The sequence below is a fragment of the Leptodactylus fuscus genome, chromosome 1, assembly GCF_031893055.1.
Source record: "Leptodactylus fuscus isolate aLepFus1 chromosome 1, aLepFus1.hap2, whole genome shotgun sequence".
Classification (NCBI taxonomy): Eukaryota; Metazoa; Chordata; class Amphibia; order Anura; family Leptodactylidae; genus Leptodactylus; species Leptodactylus fuscus.
The window spans coordinates 177132760-177149769 of record NC_134265.1 but is presented as its reverse complement, the minus strand read 5'-3'; the positions used below and the strand labels follow the sequence as shown (position 1 = coordinate 177149769).

At 42.4% G+C, this 17010-nt stretch overlaps 1 protein-coding gene across 1 annotated transcript in view; it reads left to right on the top strand.

Annotated features, from left to right (window-relative positions):
• The first annotated feature begins 4693 nt into the window (after positions 1-4693).
• The window catches only part of RIGI (RNA sensor RIG-I), a 49853-nt gene continuing 37536 nt past the window's right edge, over positions 4694-17010 (top strand). Inside the window, exons 1-4 of the mRNA XM_075279983.1 lie at positions 4694-4848; positions 7097-7224; positions 11911-12042; positions 15127-15308. Of these exons, the coding sequence (XP_075136084.1) occupies positions 7119-7224; positions 11911-12042; positions 15127-15308 (420 nt within the window). The 5' untranslated portion in view covers positions 4694-4848; positions 7097-7118. The remainder of the gene's footprint in view (positions 4849-7096; positions 7225-11910; positions 12043-15126; positions 15309-17010) is intronic.

The following is a 17010-nucleotide window of genomic DNA, read 5'->3' as shown; positions in this document are numbered from 1 at the left end:
TTTATTAGACCTCCTAGGGGTATTGACATGGGTGGGCGGTGTCGCGGATTGTCAGAGCGGTGGGGGTCGGTAAACATGGCTGCTCCGGAGCGTTAAAGAGAGCCTCCTGGAGTATCGTTAAGGTGAGGGGCAAAGTGGTAAAGTATATGTATATGAGATTGTGTGGGGTTAGGGGCTAGGCTGTAGAGGGCAATATGAATTTTGTTGCTTGCTATGGTCCAAAGTGTGTGAGATTGCAGAGATGGTGGTGTGAGTTTGGGTTTTGTGGGGGTCCTGGCACAAACGTATGTGCGCTATTGTGACGAAAAGTAGCCTATTGCGCAATCGGGTGTATTAACTATGTTTGTGGAAACTTTCAGCCAAATCGGTCGAGAGGGTTTTGCATGATTGACTAACAAACACACAAACCCACAAACATCCAAACTCACAAACTTTCACATTTATAATATTAATAGGATTAGATTGACAATGAAAGGGGTTAAAGGGGCTCTATCAGCAAAATTATGCTGATAGAGCCCTACATATGCGTGCATAGCCTTTAAAAAGGCTATTCAGGCACCGTAAAAGTTAAATTAAATTACCCCCCCGTTTTAAAATAATAACTTAAAAAAGAATGTTCTCTACTTACGGAACGTGTACCCTGGGCGGGCATTCAGGGTGCGCCGTCTTCTTCTTCCCCGCCTCTTCTTCCTCTGACGTCTTCGGGTCCCGTCCTCCTCCGGCGCTTGCTCGTGGACACTGATAAAAAAAATTAGCCCGGGCGCATGCGCAGTAGCACGCGGCTTTTACTACGGCTACTGCGCATGCGCCCGGGCTATTTTTTTTTATCAGGGTCCACGAGCAAGCGCCGGAGGAGGACGGGACCCGAAGACGTCAGAGGAAGAAGAGGCGGGGAAGAAGATGAAGACGCACCCAGAATGCCCGCCCAGGGTGCACATTCCGTAAGTAGAGAACATTCTTTTTTAAGTTATTATTTTAAAACGGGGGGGTAGTTTAATTTAACTTTTACGGTGCCTGAATAGCCTTTTTAAAGGCTATGCACGCATATGTAGGGCTCTATCAGCAGGATTTTGCTGATAGAGCCCATTTAACTGTCCTTTGTTTGTATTAGTGCAGGATGTTGCCATCAAGCTCTATGATTTCTATCACTAATCTGCCTGCAATTCATTCAATCTGCCTAAACTCTTCTATTCCTAAGATTCTCTAGCTCTATTGCTTGCAATTTATAAGCTTTTCAGAACTCTGTGCTCTGTATCATGCAATGAGCTGAATCACAAATCTGTCTATGCATCCACCATTCCTGCAATGTCTTATGATCATCCTTACAACATCTACCACTGATTATTGGCTGAGAAGACTGTCAGGTAGCACCAGAAGGTCATCGTGTCTCACAAGATATGGGTCTCTTCTCTGTTTTTCCTGTGCAATACATACGGCAGCGGCCATTTTAGGCAATTATTCAGTTTGAAAAATTTGGGTCAAACCCAGCCTGTGATGAATCTTTTCTTCTGTCTCTAATAAGAAACCTATTAAACAACCCGTTATTCAGGACTATTAGTGGCAGCAAGTGCCCTGAAGAACGATTGTTGCCGATAATAGTACTTTAATAGTAATAGTGCTGCCAATCAGCTAACCAACAAGTGAACACTCGCTGGTCGGCTTATTGTATCTTGTAAGGGTGGTGACGACGACATTTATTCTCACCTACATATCGTTACAGCTTGTGTGATACAAAACCGCACCACCTGTAATAATTCATAGGTGAATTTAATCAGTATTTCACTTACATAGAAGTAAAATACTGGTGGCTGTGGATAGGATGATGTTATACCTCCATTCCCATTATATAGTCTGTTACCTTCCTAATGCTGTGAAATAAGTTGCTCCCTACTCGTTCGAACCCCAGTTTGTGTACTTTCCTTTATGTGTGATACACAAATCACCTAATCCTGTTAATTCTATGTTGTTTTATGTGTATACAAGGGGAGAGTACCCTTTTTGGTAACCCCTAGAAAAGCAGATGGCAAAGGACTGAGAGACAGCTAATGACCCTGAGCTCTACCCTAGACACAGCTGTCCCACAGCCAGGAAAACATCCCTCTTTCTCAGGATCCTGTATTTGGGAATAGGAGGAGTGGTGGATCCTGGCAGGGAGGTGTAGCTGGACACAAGCCTTAACAGAAACTGTGATCTAGAGTTTTTGTTATATCTGTGGAAGCAGATGAGAGAGCTGGGTGTGTCTTTCCCTACAGAAGGTCTTGGAAGCTGCTGGAGCCAAAGACTTCTAAGCATTATTCTGTTTTATTCCTTTTTCTTTCTATAGCTGCTTGTATTGAGTGTCCTTTATTATCTCTCTACATATGTAGCATTGAACCATCTTGGAATTAAAGTGTTAACTTGAATGTTACTTTGTGTATACTCTATGAACCCATTATCTTTTTGGAAGTGTGTTAGTGTATGAGGTTGCTGCTGGAACTGCATCAGCAGTGGTGGCGGAGTTGTGTGTTTGGGGTGTGTGGACTATGTTGGGGTGTGACTTATGCTCAATTTGCAAATCGAGTAAAGGGTAAGTGCAAGATTGAGTGAGTGGAGTTGAGATGACCCCTGACAGCTGCACCTGCATCATGTGCTAGGACAGCCCATACGTGACAATTACTCCAAACTGAGTGGGGAGCTACAATCTCTACTGCGATTATTTCTCACTCATTCAACTGTTTAGGTTTCGTCTGTAGACTCTCTGCTTCAGTTATACCTAGAGGGAAACTGCCTGCGTTTCTGTAGCTATAATTGACATGCTGCAATTTCCAAAACCGTGAAGAGTACCTTTCCGTAAAGTGGTGGATGGGATTCACTAGAATCCCATCTACTTTGCTGTTCCTGTAAAATGCCGCCTTTTTTTCAAAACCGTGGCGTTTAGGCCCCGTATCCCAGCGGACCCCATAGACTATAATGGGGTCTGTGTAGTTTTCAATCAGTTTCCGCACAAAAAATGCTGAGAGAAAAGTGATGCTTGCAGGACTTTTGTCACTGCAGTTTTCATGCGGAGAGGGGAAAGGAATGGCCCTAGTGGCATAACTACCGGGGTAGCTGCAGTACCACAGGGCCCAAGACATTATTTATAGGCCGTTACCTACTGGAGTAACCGAAGTATGTAACAGGCCCTATTTACTTACCGATCCCAGCTCCTGCTCACGTCTGCCTGCGTTTCCCCTTTTGTGGATGGGGCTGTGATCTGGAGTGGGGATTGGTAAGTGAGGCCATGGGCCTGTGAATCCCACAAACATTGTTAGCATTATACTCTGGGGTCTTTTCAGATCCTGGAGTGTAATAATCATTAGGCCAGGGGAGGTGAGGGAACATAAAAAAAAACCCAGTTTCTTACCTCTCCTGTGTATGGAGACGTCACGTCGCCCAGGCCAGTGTTATTATGTGTCGTGAAGCTGGCGTGGGTTGGGGGACGTCTGGTCCAACATTGAAGAGATCTGTGGGGAAGGCGCCGGAGCCACTGGGTCTCCGATCATTATACATGAGTCCCCCTTTGACAACAATAACAAAGGATTATGTCCCGCCCTTCCTATTTCCGGTCGAAGATCTCTTTCCGGTTTTGAGAGTTTGCCATGTCTAGCAGGGGTATAGGCATACTGTTTCGTGGTTACGACGAGCCTGCTGCAGAACCTCATTTGCTGAATGCTATAAAGTATATATATTCATTTGCCGAATGCTATATATATGTATAGCATTCGGCAAATGAACACTGATTCTGCAGCAAGCACGTCCTTGCTACGGGCAGGCAAGAGTTTTTCTCATTGGAATGAATAGTCCGATGTTAGACTCCGCCTCCTCAGACGAGCCTCTGGCAGAACCAGCGTTGATTGACCAAATCACTGGCCACTGGCCAATCAATGCTGGTCTATTCATTTCAATGAGAAAAAGTCAACTGGTAACAGCATACTTACTTGCTCGTAGCAAGGACGAGCCTGCTACACAATCAGCCTTCATTTGCCGAATGCTATACACTGTATAGCATTCAGCAAATGAGGTTCTGCAGCAGGCTCGTCGTAACCCGAGGACCCTACCTGAAGTACATAACCAGCCCTGGTTAATTCACGAAGGAACCGGAAGTTTTCTTGCCGCCCTTCCTTTGCGCATGCGTCAACCGGATGTTCGCAGGGGGACTCATGTATACTTACATCAGTATAATAATTGTTCATGGATGGACCACAGTGGGGCATTCATACTGTGTGTAGGGGCCACTATGGGGCATAATACTGTGTGCAGGAAGGGGGGAGGGTTCCCCATGTCAAATGTTCACCTTGGGGCCCTGCTATTCCTAGTTACGCCACTGAATGGCCCGAATGCAAATGTGATCTGGGCCTAAATCATTCTCTCCCCTCTGCACACCCCACAGATTTGGACCCTATTGCAGGCCTTTGTAAGTTGTGAGGTATGCATGGACACTATGTGAACACATCTTTACTGCAATTGTTATGCCATCAAAATTTTTTTTTAAAAAAAGTCATGGCTGCCACACCCTCCTTGTTCTTGTCTCTGACCCTTCTCTGTGTATTTAGTCCCAGTAGTTGCGTTTTCCCCGTCTATCCGGCTGTATAGTTGCAGTTTCCCAGTGTACATGTCACTTCTGTTACGGTAGTACCGGCTCGTCCAGTACTGTAGCTGTGTGCGCATGCTCAGCTGTAGTTAGGTTTCGTTTCTCTTTCCCTCAGCTTCCTCCGGGAACGTCTAGTTGTGACTATAAATACTGTGTGTGAGGAAAGTCCTCAGTAGCCGCTGGTCGCCGCCGCAGACCTGACGCGAGGTTTCCTCCGTACTGGGCCGCATACGTCAGAGGTAAGCAGCTGATAACTGGGCTCGGCAGACTGTTGTGGTACTAGAACTCCCAGGATGACCCGGCAGGCGCCTGCCACGGGATTCTGTCACACAAGCCGAAGATCCCCATTGCATTAGTAGCTGCTTAGTAAGGGAATGCAGAGCAGGAGAATGCAGCCGGACATAGACTTCTAGTAGTCGGACATTGTGACAGTGATCCGGAGTTATTGGATATGGCTCATGTGTCTATCCACCTGTGAGCACTGCTGCAGGATTTCCATGTGCAACATCTGTGCAGAAATCAAGGGCATTTTATGACAAATCTGCAATAAGAGACGAGTTTCCCCCCAGTATTCTGCAGCTTGAACAGTCTCTGCTAGGCTACATTTGTGGCTAAGGACAGTCCCAGGCTTGTGGTCATGCCAGGCAGTAGGATCATAACAAAGGAGTATCTTTTAGGGGTCGTTCATACTAGCATTGGTGACTGTCAGTAGTGTGTCTAGCTATTGTCTGTTAACCAGTGTTCACACTACAGCTGCTGTCCACCCCAAGGTTTCCGTCATAAACATCAGAGAAACTGGACAGGAGACTGCTTGCTCGCAGTCAGCTTTAAAGTGATCCTATCATTCAGAAGGATTTTTTTTCTGCCTAACACGTCGGAATAGCCTTAAGAAAGGCTGTTTGTCTCCTACCTGTAGAAGTGGTCTCCGGCCCGCCGTTCAGTAAAAATACTGTTTTTACTGGTATGCAAATGAGTTCTCTGGCAGCACTGGGGGCGTCCCCAATGCTGCCAGAGAACTCTCCATCACCGCATCCATCTTCGTCTTCTTCCGGCGCAGACTTTGAAAATTGTAGTCCTCGGGCACAGCCTACTGCGCATGCTCATAGGCCACAAGAAAATGGCTGCTTACTTACTGTGTAAGCGGCCATTTCTCTTGTGGCCTGTGGGCATGCGCAGTAGGTTCTGCCCGAGGCCTACAATTTTCAAAGTCTGCGCTGGAAGAAGACAAAGATGGAGGCGGTGATGGAGAGTTCTCTGGCAGCATTGGGGACGCCCACAGTGCTGCCAGAGAACTCATTTGCATACCAGTAAAACAGTATTTTTACTGAACGGCGGGCCGGAGACCACTTCGAAACGCATGTCGGGTGACCCGCTCGCCACAGGTCCCGGGCACTAGCCTAGCCTAGCCCTATACATGGGTAAGCACATCTTTGTTTTTGATATTACACATTGAATTGACTCTTTTAAAGAGGACCTTCCACCATTTTGCCCACAGGCAGCTCTATATACTGCCGGAAAGCTGACAGTGCGCTGAGTTCAGCGCACTGTCGGCTTTCCCGATCTGGGCCCGGTGTGAAGAGCTTACGGTCCGGTAATGTAGCTCTTCTATGGTCAAAAGGGCGTGAAGAAGGACGTCTCTGGCTAAGTGTCAGAAACGCCCTTCTGACCATAGAAGTGCTACGGTACCGGGACCGTAAGCTCTTCACACTGGGCCCACATCAGGAAAGCCGACAGTGTGCTGAACTCAGCGCATTGTCAGCTTTCCAGCAGTATATAGAACTGCCTATGGGCAAAATGGTGAGAGGTCCTCTATAAGCATCCTACATATTTGCTTATCTGTTTGTGTACGGGCTCACTGCTCTTGAGTGACTTGTCTGCAACTATCAAACTTAGCTGTAGGTTTTTTGAGATATTGAGACATAGTTGCTGATTTTGCTAGATATGAGTTTGGGTTTTACTATTGCCCGGTGGCTATAATGGTGTCTATTGATATTCCTATATGCACAAACTCTTTATTATATTCCCATGTTTACCATATCTCATACCTATGCTGATGTGCTCCTCAACTTGGAATATATTTGTAAACACCATGTAATTCGGCGATACAATGCCTTTACAAAAGAGACAATAAACTGTGGCTAAGCGGATCCTTTGTGGGAATTTTTTCCTGTATTTGTGTGTGTTTTCTTGTTATGATTGTACTAATATATTAATAAACATTTTTATATTTTCTATATGTTGAGTGTACAGTCTACCTCGTTTTGTTTTTCTGTTATCGTCGGATAAGAGCAAAGAACAGAAGTGACTGACCCATATGGAGCACTCTTTCTCGTCTCCAACTGCATTCACTCCCATGCAAAAGAAAAAAAAAAACATGACTGAAGCTACCTCTGTAACTGCCTGTATCAAATTGAAAACCTCATGAACAATGGGATAAAAGCTTGTATCAACAAGACTACATTTACATTTTATTTTTTTCACTCACAGGTAATTAAAGGTGTGAGGAAAAATGGGGGCCAATGTAAAAGAAAATCTGAAAATCTTCAGTGGATACATCGTAAACATACTTCGTCCATCATATGTGCTGAGAAGCATGAGCCCCTGGATGTCAGAAAGTGAGATTCTTACTCTCTTTAAACTGTTAACAATTTCTTGAAATGGAGGGTGTCACCAGCAATACAGGATACAGGCTAGGTCAGGTATAGATCGGTCAGGCTCACCTAAAGATAACCCTTTTTTTCCCAATGAAAATTCCTGCCTCTGTTGCTGAGATATTATTTTATTTCTTAATATACTCCAAACTGCTGTGCCCCATATTGCTCAAATATACCAGCACAAACGTTAGAACACAGCGCCAGATAAGATTTCAGCAAAGCTCCCTGGTCCTGTCGCTCAAGAAGGGAAAGTGGAAGGAGAACATGTTTCAGGGGTAGCAGTTTGGAACAATAGAACGGCTCTCAGTGCTCCAGACATTGCAAAATTAAAGGGGCTCTATCATTGGGAAAAGTAATTTTTAACTAAATATATACTTGCATAGTCTTTAGAAAGGCTATTCCATAAGTACCTGTTGTATGCAAATCGCCTCAGTACTTTTGAATGAGCCCGTTTTTATTCATATGCTAATTAGCTTCCAGCAAGCACCGGGAGTTCTCAGCGAGCACCCTCTCTCCTACCGTGTTTCCCTGAAAATAAGACAGTGTCTTATATTAAATTGTTGTCCTAAATATAGGACCTGTCTTATTTTCAGGGGATGTCTTATGACAATCGGCAGTCATGCCGGCACTTCCTTAGCGCAGTGTCAGCATGACTGCCGGTTGTAGGTAGTGTAGTGTAGGGGAGGGGGGGGAAGGTATCCTACTTACCTTTCCCATCTTCATAGTAGCGCTGGTGCTGCTGTTCGTCCCGGCAGTGGTGGGCGGGACTTGGCGAGCCTTCAGGGGGCTTTCGTGGGCGGGGCTTAGCGATCCTCACTTCACTGACACAGCAGCCGGCCGGATGCTGTACTCTGTGCTCCGTGTGCACAGGAAAGCTTGCTGCTGCCTCTTCTGTATGCCAACTGCTTCCTCTGCCTCTGGGATGAGCTGGGAGAGCTCATCCTACAACAGCAGGGACAGTGGACACAACAGCAAAGGCAGCAGCCGGATTTCCTGTGCACACTGAGCTCATCGCACAGTGTTCAGTCGGCTGCAAAGATTTTTGGGTATGCCTTATTTTCGGGAAGTGTCTTATATTAGGCAATTCAACAGAAACCCCCCGCATGCCATACTTTCGGGGGGTGTCCTACTTTCGGGGAAACACGTTACAGCATGTACACAGCACAGGCTGCTGCTGCTGACTCATCTGCATGCTCTCACACACACAGCAGAGAGACAGTGAGAACTTCCTGTGCTTGCTGGAAGCTAATTAGCATATTAATAAAAATGGGCTCAATCAAAAACTACTGAGGCATTTTACATACAAAAGGTAGGTGTGGAATAGTCTTTCTAAAGGCTTTGCAAGGATGTGCTTAGTTAAAAATGACCTTTCCCAATGATAGAGCCCCTTTAATTTCTTGGCATTAGTGGCATGAATTTTTATGGGGAAATACAGGGTACATTATTATTATTTATTATTATTTATATAGCACCATTAATTCCATGGTACTTTACATTTGGGGGTTACATACCATACACAGAATATACAGGTAGATATAATACTAACAATGACCGACTGGCACAGCGAGGTAGAGGGCCCTGCCCGCGAGGGCTTACAATCTATGAGGGAAGGGGGTAGAGACAGAAGGAGAGGGGGAGACTGTACAGATGGCAGTGCAATGATAGTGTTATTGGAGGTTGTAGGCCTTCCTGAATAGGTGAGTCTTCAGGGCCTTCTTGAATCCTGTGATTGTGCGGGTCAGTCTTATGTGTCTTGGTAAGGAGTTCAAGAGAATGGGGGATGCACGGGAGAAATCTTGGAGGCGGTTGTGTGAGGAGCGGATGAGGGCAGAGCGGAGTAGGAGGTAGTTGTAGGATCTGAGGTTACGTGTGGGCAGGTAGTGGGAGATTAGTTCAGAGATATATGGAGGGGACAGGTTGTGGATGGCTTTGTATGTTAACGTTAGTAGCTTGAACTCAATTCGCTGTGCTATAGGTAGCCAGTGGAGGGACTGGCAGAGGGGAGCAGCTGATGAAGATCGGGGTGTGAGGTGGATTAAGCGAGCAGCGCAGTTTAAGGTGGACTGGAGGGAGGGCGTTAGCTGGGAGTCCTTGGAGAAGGGTGTTGCAGTAGTCTAGGCGGGAGGTTATGAGGGCCTGGACGAGTGTCTTAGTAGTTTCAGGGGTGAGGAAGGAGCCGATTCGGTGGATGTTCTTGAGTTGGAGGCGGCAGGAAATGTTGAGGGTTTGAACATGTAACTTGAAGGATAGGTCGGAGTCCAGGGTTACCCCAAGGCATCGGGCGTGGGACAAGGGTAATTGTTGTTCCATTAACTTTGATAGATGGGTCAAGTGGAGGGGCTATACGGGGTGGGGCGAAGAGGATGAACTCCGTTTTTTCCAAATTAAGTTTGAGAAAAGGGGAGGAGAGGAAGGAGGCTACGGCCGCTAAGCAATCTGGAACTCTGGCCAGCAGGGAGGTAATGTCTGGTTCAGAGGTGTATATTTGGGTGTCATAGGCATAGCAATGGTTACATCCAGGTGAGTCTGTCCTAACTGTTACTGATTTAATATGCTTCACACTAACAGACTTCCTTTAAAGCATAACTAAACTTTCTTATAATTATAGATTTTCTGCCAGTATATGTGTTATTAGTACATTTTGTAATGTACATAGTCCAGTCACATTAATGTGATCACCTGTCAAAATCCAGAATAACCACCTTTCTCAGAGAGGACGGCTGCGATACGTGCAGGTAGACAGTGGATGTTATGATGATGTTCACTGGGATGTTGAGCCATGCCGACTCCAGTGCCGTGTCCAGCTGCGCTAGGTTACACGGTTGAGCATCCCTGGCGTGAACAACCCAATCAAGGTGGTCCCACAGATTCTTGATTGGGTTCAAGTCCGGGGAATTTGCTGGCCAAGGGAGTACGGTAAACTCATCTTCGTGCTCCTCAAACAACGCACGTACACTGAGAGCTTTATGACACATTGCATTGTCCTGCTGGTAGATGCCATCATCCTGAGGAAAAACTATTCGCATGTAGGTGTGAACATGGTCCGCAAGAATAGATGCGTACTTGTGTTGATCCATCGTGCCTTCCACAATGATGAATGCACCCAGATATCTGGTGACGATTATGTGCCTTCTGCGATTGGTTATTTAACGTTGACATCAAAAGTAGGCGGTGGTCACATTAATATGACTGGACTGTGTAGTTTATTAACAAATTTTGTCTCCTATATGTGAAATTCTGCATTTTTTTTATTCTTCCCTTTGGTTTTCTATTGAGAGCTGTCCATTCTTCTCACTGGGTACAGTGTATGTGCTTGTGTAAAATGAAGAGAAAGTGAGGGAAGGGGAGGGTCCCCTCAAACAGCTATATCTCAGGCACTTTAAAACGTAAGAACTTGTTCCTGGTGTCTTAGGGAAGAGTTCTATCTGTATTATTTCCATAAATAATATTAGTTGAAAACACAATTGGGATATTTATATGCAGCTGCTCCCAATCTTAACTGTATTTTCAACTGATTTATATCTCTGAAAAAAAAATACAGGTTGAACTTCCAGCTTCGTATCATATGATAAGACTCACCTGTCATACAACAGTGGAAGCACATTCCAAAATGTTATAAATTCTAAGATATAACTGTTTGAAGTGACACACACAAGTACAGCTCTCTGTAGTGGAGCAAGGGAAAGAATTCTGTGAAATGCAGAATTTCACAGAAGGGAGCCAAAATTTGTTAATAATGACAAATACTGCCAGGAAATCAAAAGTTGTTCAATAGTATGGTTTTGGTTTTTTTGTTTTTTTTTTAGCTGAAATTTGTAATGAAAAGTTTAAAAAAAAAAAAAAAAGTTTTATATAAGGAATAAAACAAAAACAACAAGGAGCCGCCAAATCCCCAAATAAACAAGAGCCAAATGTATAAACCAGACAACAAGACAGAAAAAGGACAAGGGGAGAAGACAAGCACAAAAGACAAGGAAAAAACAGAGGGGAAGGAGCGAGGAGGGGAAAAGAGGGAAATCGAGAACCAGAGATCCCATAAAATACAATACATGTCCCAGGGGGTCCAGATAGTGTGGAAGGCCACTGTCCTGGAGAAATAGGTTTACCCACTGCCTCCTCCCATCTGGACATATATTGGTGACTAACAGGGGAGCCAGACACCTGAGAGGCGAGAAGATGGTAGATTGAGAGGAGACCTCTGGTGGACGTGCCCCAAAAGTATACTCAAAGTTTAGAGCAGGGGTTGGCAACCCCCGCATACATGCCAAGAGTGGCACGTGAGCTTTACTTCCCTAGCACGGCAGGCCGAGTCCTCTACAGCTGATTTGATCGGACCAAATATGGCCAAAACTAAACTGCTATTGTTATACTGTGGGGTCTCTTTAGAGGTGAAAGGTCCTCTTTAATGTGTTTTTAGGCTGTGTCTCAAGTGATTAAATGTCATAGGCAGGAGAGCCTCAGGAAACAGTTGTGCTGATTCCCTTTTACAGTGAATCTGCCTTAGGTAAAACAACTCACAATGTATTGTGGTGTACAGTATATCAAGGTATCATAGGATTATTTATTGTACCACTACTGAAAAAAATATTTTGAAATGACAATATTTGTAATATCAATACTTCTTATACTTCTTCTGTCTTTTGAAAGGCACTATAGAGCAGATATGGGCAGAGGAGGCGAAGGGACCTATTGCTGCTGCAGAGATGTTCATGGAGAATTTACTCAAACTGGAAGCAGAAGGCTGGTACCAAGGGTTTATAGATGTGCTTTATGCAGCAGGTATATTTTAAGTAACACTGTTATTTTGCTTTTCTTAAAGTGGCAGCATAAAAGCGAAAGGAGCTATTCACTGAGTGACATATCCAGTAAATATATATATATATATATATATATATATATATATATATATATATATATATGCATTACACAGTTTAATCATGCACAGTAAAGTTCTTTAACCTTCCATTAATTGGTGGCTACAGGTACAACATAATGATAAAGATGATGAATGAAATACTAAGATCGGAAAAGTAACTAAGTAAATAATAAAATACATATGTACGGAAAAATGTTTTACGTTTTATTTTCATTGGTTTTAGTTGTCTTTTTGGGATAAGATATATAAGATATGACTCTGAAGCAGTTTAACCAATTGTAGAAGTTCTGGTAACTCAGCTACATCTGTCTAATGCTAATATTCATTTTATTCATTTGTGGCAGAGTAGCCTAAAAATGAAATACTCTAGAGTTTGTGCTGAGAGTGACATTTGCTGCTGATATTCTGTTGATCTGTTTCTCAATCTGCAGTATTATTTCTATTTATTTCTGTAAAAGAAAAAATATATATCCTTGTACCGTGTTAGCCAGTGGATATGAAATGAAAGAAATTTTCTGAGAGAAGTCCTCAGTAGTTGATACCTTTTTTAATGGCTAACTCAAAAAGTTTTTTGATGACATATCGAGCTTTCGGGACTACTATAAAGGTCCCTTCATCAGGATGGTATAACACAATGTCTGAAGGTAGGCATATATATTTATTTCTGGTAAGGAAATGTTTGTTTTTGTACCGTGTTAACCAGTGGGTAGGAAATATAAAAAAAAAAAAAAAAAAAAAAACAACTTGAGAGTCTTCAGTAGTTGATACCTTTGTTAAGGTGGAAATGTTCCTGTGTTAGTTGGAGGTGACAGTGAGCTGCTAACAACCATATTCCTGAGGTTTGGTGGCTGTCTATAGCACAGGAGAGGGGGGTCTGGAAATATGGATTTTAGACGGTGGTCTTTTTGCAGTAGTGGATGTAATTTGCTTGTGATTCCTCTAAGCATTCCTCTAAGGTTTTCGTTTTCTTGTTTTTTGTTTTTTTTTAAATATATTTATTTCTGGGTGCATGTTTTTTGTTTATTTAATTAATGTGAACTATAGTCATAATGTAAAATCTTTTCAGGCCACGAAAGCATAATCTCCCTATATATACATTGAATTTTTTTTTTTTCTTCCATCAATAGAAACAGCAGATAAGGTATAGATAAAAAGTAAAAGTCCCATCTCCTTGCTGCAAAGATAGAGATCAAATAGCAATGGGACAGAATAGATATTGGCAGATAATAGCACTACCTTTGCCAAGTACACCGATCTGCTATGAAATGAAAATTACTTGCCTAATATCATGTAGGGCCTCTTTTTACCACTGAAACAGCATGATCCATTTAGGCTTGGAGTCCACAAGACCTCTGAAGATGTGTGGCCCTAAAGCATTGGAAACAGATCCTTTGATCCACTATTTCTTGTTTTTCTTCAGATCTTATAGGTATTTGATTGGATTGGGATTTCTAAAATATGGAGTCCAACTCAACATGTTGAATTTTTTCCATTCTAGGCATTTATTCATGAACAATTTTTGCAGTCTTGTAGGGTGCATTATACTGCTGAAAGAGGTCACAGCTATTAGAGAATATTATTCTAGAAAACTTTATTTGGGGCTGGAAAAAGCTCTTTAACATGATGAGCTGTTTGTTTTCTGTCTAGTATATCTCACCCTTTTACAGGTGCCATTATCTGTGATATATATACATATATATGTATTACGTGTGAATAGTAATTCGATAGCAAAGATCATGATTCTTTTTTGTCTCTGCTGGCTCAGCTCACACAGTCCAACTACCTTCAATTAAGATCTATAAGCAGAATTAGGCTTGGTTCACACATCAGTATGCCATCCGTCTGTTTGAATTCAGTTTGAGACTAAAAACGGACTGATGCACATACGGATTGTATACTGACACCTTTTTATGCTGATAGCAAACGCTCTCAGTCCCCTAGAGGACAGATAAGGGGATTAAAAGTAGCAATTGTAAACAGAGTAGAGGTAAGGACATTTATTATATGAGATAAGGACATTTATTATATGTCCTTATCTCTACTCTGATGTCAGTATACATTCAGTATGTGCATCAGTCTGTTTTTTTTTTTTTTTTTAGTCTCAAACTGAATTGAAACGGATGGATGGCATACTGATGTGTGAACCAAGCCTTAGACAACCCAATCAATCTATAACACACCAGCCATAGTATAATAAATCATTAACATAAATCAGACCATGGATGGAAACCATTAAACTAAAAACTATGTATAGACACACCAATAATCAATCAATAAGCCACCTTTATTAAAATATAATTAACTACCACATAATAAAAAAAACATACAACATGAATTAAAACTATGATTAAAAACTATAAATACATGGTGAGAAAAACTAAAGAAAAGACCTGGGACCTGAACTAATCACTATATATGGTGAATGACACTGAAATAGGTTCCTTTAAAATATAATTGTCCCAAGAGTGCACAATAAAGCCAGAGTATAATTGCCACCAATAACCTGTGAAATATACAATAAATAAGTGTAACATCATTCCGACCCGTATAGGGAATAATCCTAGGTGCAGGTCAGCCCCCTCTGCCCACTTCGGTACTGGTCTCATTGTATACCCTGGTTGCAATTTCTTTTGATATTTGAAGGAACTTATTTCAGTGTCATTCATCATATGTAGTGATTAGGTCGCAGTACTTTTCTTTAGTCTTTCTCTCTATGTATTTATAGTTTTTAATAATGTTGTGTATTTTTTATGTGGCCGTTAATTATTATTATATTTTATAAAGGCGGCTTATTGTTTGACTATTGGTGTGTCTATACATAGTTTTTGGTTTAATGGTTTCCATTGATGGTTTCCATTGATGTTCACAGCTACATTCAGTACCAGATTACATACAGTCTAGTATTTAATAGAAATAGACTTTATATTTGTTGTCTTCATTTGTCTTTTTTTGTAAAACTAGAACAAATGTCTTTGTATTTATTTAAGGATATAATGGTCTTTCAGAAGCCCTTCAAAATTCAGACTTTACCACTATTCAAAGCTTAGAGGAGTACAGGGAACGTCTGAAATTCATCAGCAATTATTTTAAAAGTAACATCAGGACCGATGAGCTTGTACTTGAACTTGGTGGCTGCCTCCTCCAGCGAGAGATTGAAGAGATTAAAGAGGTAATGTCAGAGTTTGTGTGTCTTGTAAATGTGGTTGTTGGAATGATCTTCAAACAGGGATAGGACTTTTAGGTACTTTTTTTTTTTTTTTTACAGCCTATTAAGTGTATCACCTGTGAGAAATATCATTGACCTACCTCTCCAGTATCTGGTGTTTGGCTATGGTGTGCCTTAACCCTTTAACAACCAAATCCATTTCTGTGTTTAAGGCTGCATGAATTGTTTTGTTGTTGCATTCAGAATTCCATACTTCTTTTTATTTCTTTTTTCTTAATATAGCTACAGTGGCTTGCAAAAGTATTCATCCTTGAACTTTTTCACATTTTGTCACCTTACAACCACAAACTTAAATGTGTTTTATTTAGATTTTAAGTGCTAGACCCACACAAAGTAGCAGATGATTGTGGAGTGGAACGAAAATGATACATGGTTTTCAAAATTTTAATCAAATAAAAATCTGAAAAGTGTGACCTGCTAAAGTATTCAGCCCCCTGTTCTCTAATACCCCTAAATAAAATCACATAACTAGTTAATAGAGTCCAGCTGTGTGTAATTTAGTCTCAGTATAAATACCCCTGTTCTGTGAAGGCCTCAGTGGTTTGTTAGAGAACACTAGTGAACAAACAGCATCATGAAGCCCAAGGAACTGAACAGACAGGTCAGAGATAAAGTTGTGGAGAAGTTTAAAGCAGGGTTAGGTTATAAAAACATATCCCAAGCATTTGGCATCCCAAGGAGCACTGTTCAATCCATCATACAAAAATGGAAAAAGTATTCTGCAACTGTAAACCTACCATGACCATCCACCTAAACTATTAAATTGAGCAAGGAGAGCACTGGTGAGAGAAGCAGCTAAGAGGCCCATGGTCAGTCTGGAGGAGCTGCAGAAATCTATCCACAGGACAACTATAAGTCATGCACTCCACAAATCTGTCCTTTATGGAAGACTGGCAAGAAGAAAACCATTGTTGAAAGAAAGACATAAGAAGTGCTGTTTGGCAGTTTACCACAAGCCGTATATGGGACACAGAATACATGTAGAAGAAGGTGCTGTAGTCAGATGAGACCAAAGTTGAACTTTTTGGCCTAAAAGCAAAGTGCTATGTGTGGTGGAACAGTAACGCTGCTCATCATCTTGAACACACCATCCGCAGTGTGAAACATGGTGGCAGCATCATGCTGCGAGGATGGTTTACTGCAGCAATGACAGAGAAGCTGGTCATATTTGATGGGAAGATGGATGGAGCTAAATCTAGGGCAATCCTGGAAAAAAACACTTGAGACTGAGAAGGGGATTCACCTTCCTACAAGACAATGACCTTAAACAAACAGGCAGAGTTACAGTGGAATGGTCTAAATCAAAGAATATTCATGTGTTAGAATGGCCCACTCAAAGTCCAGACCTAAATCCCATTGAGCATCTGTGGCAAGACAAGAAAATTGCTGTTCACAGACACGCTCCATCCAATGGTTCTACAAAATATTGATATTGGGGGGGGGGGGGGCATATACACGTGCTTCCGATTGAAATCAATGGGCTCTGTTTTGAAGCGCCACGCTCGGACATGTGTATACGTGTCTAAATGAGCGGCATGCTTATGCCGTGCGAAGGGGCCCTTATAGTTCAAAATAAGGAGGCGTCCAGCAGTGCAAGACCCCTCTAACTGCTTCCTTAATGATGGGGAGAAGCCCTGATAAAGAT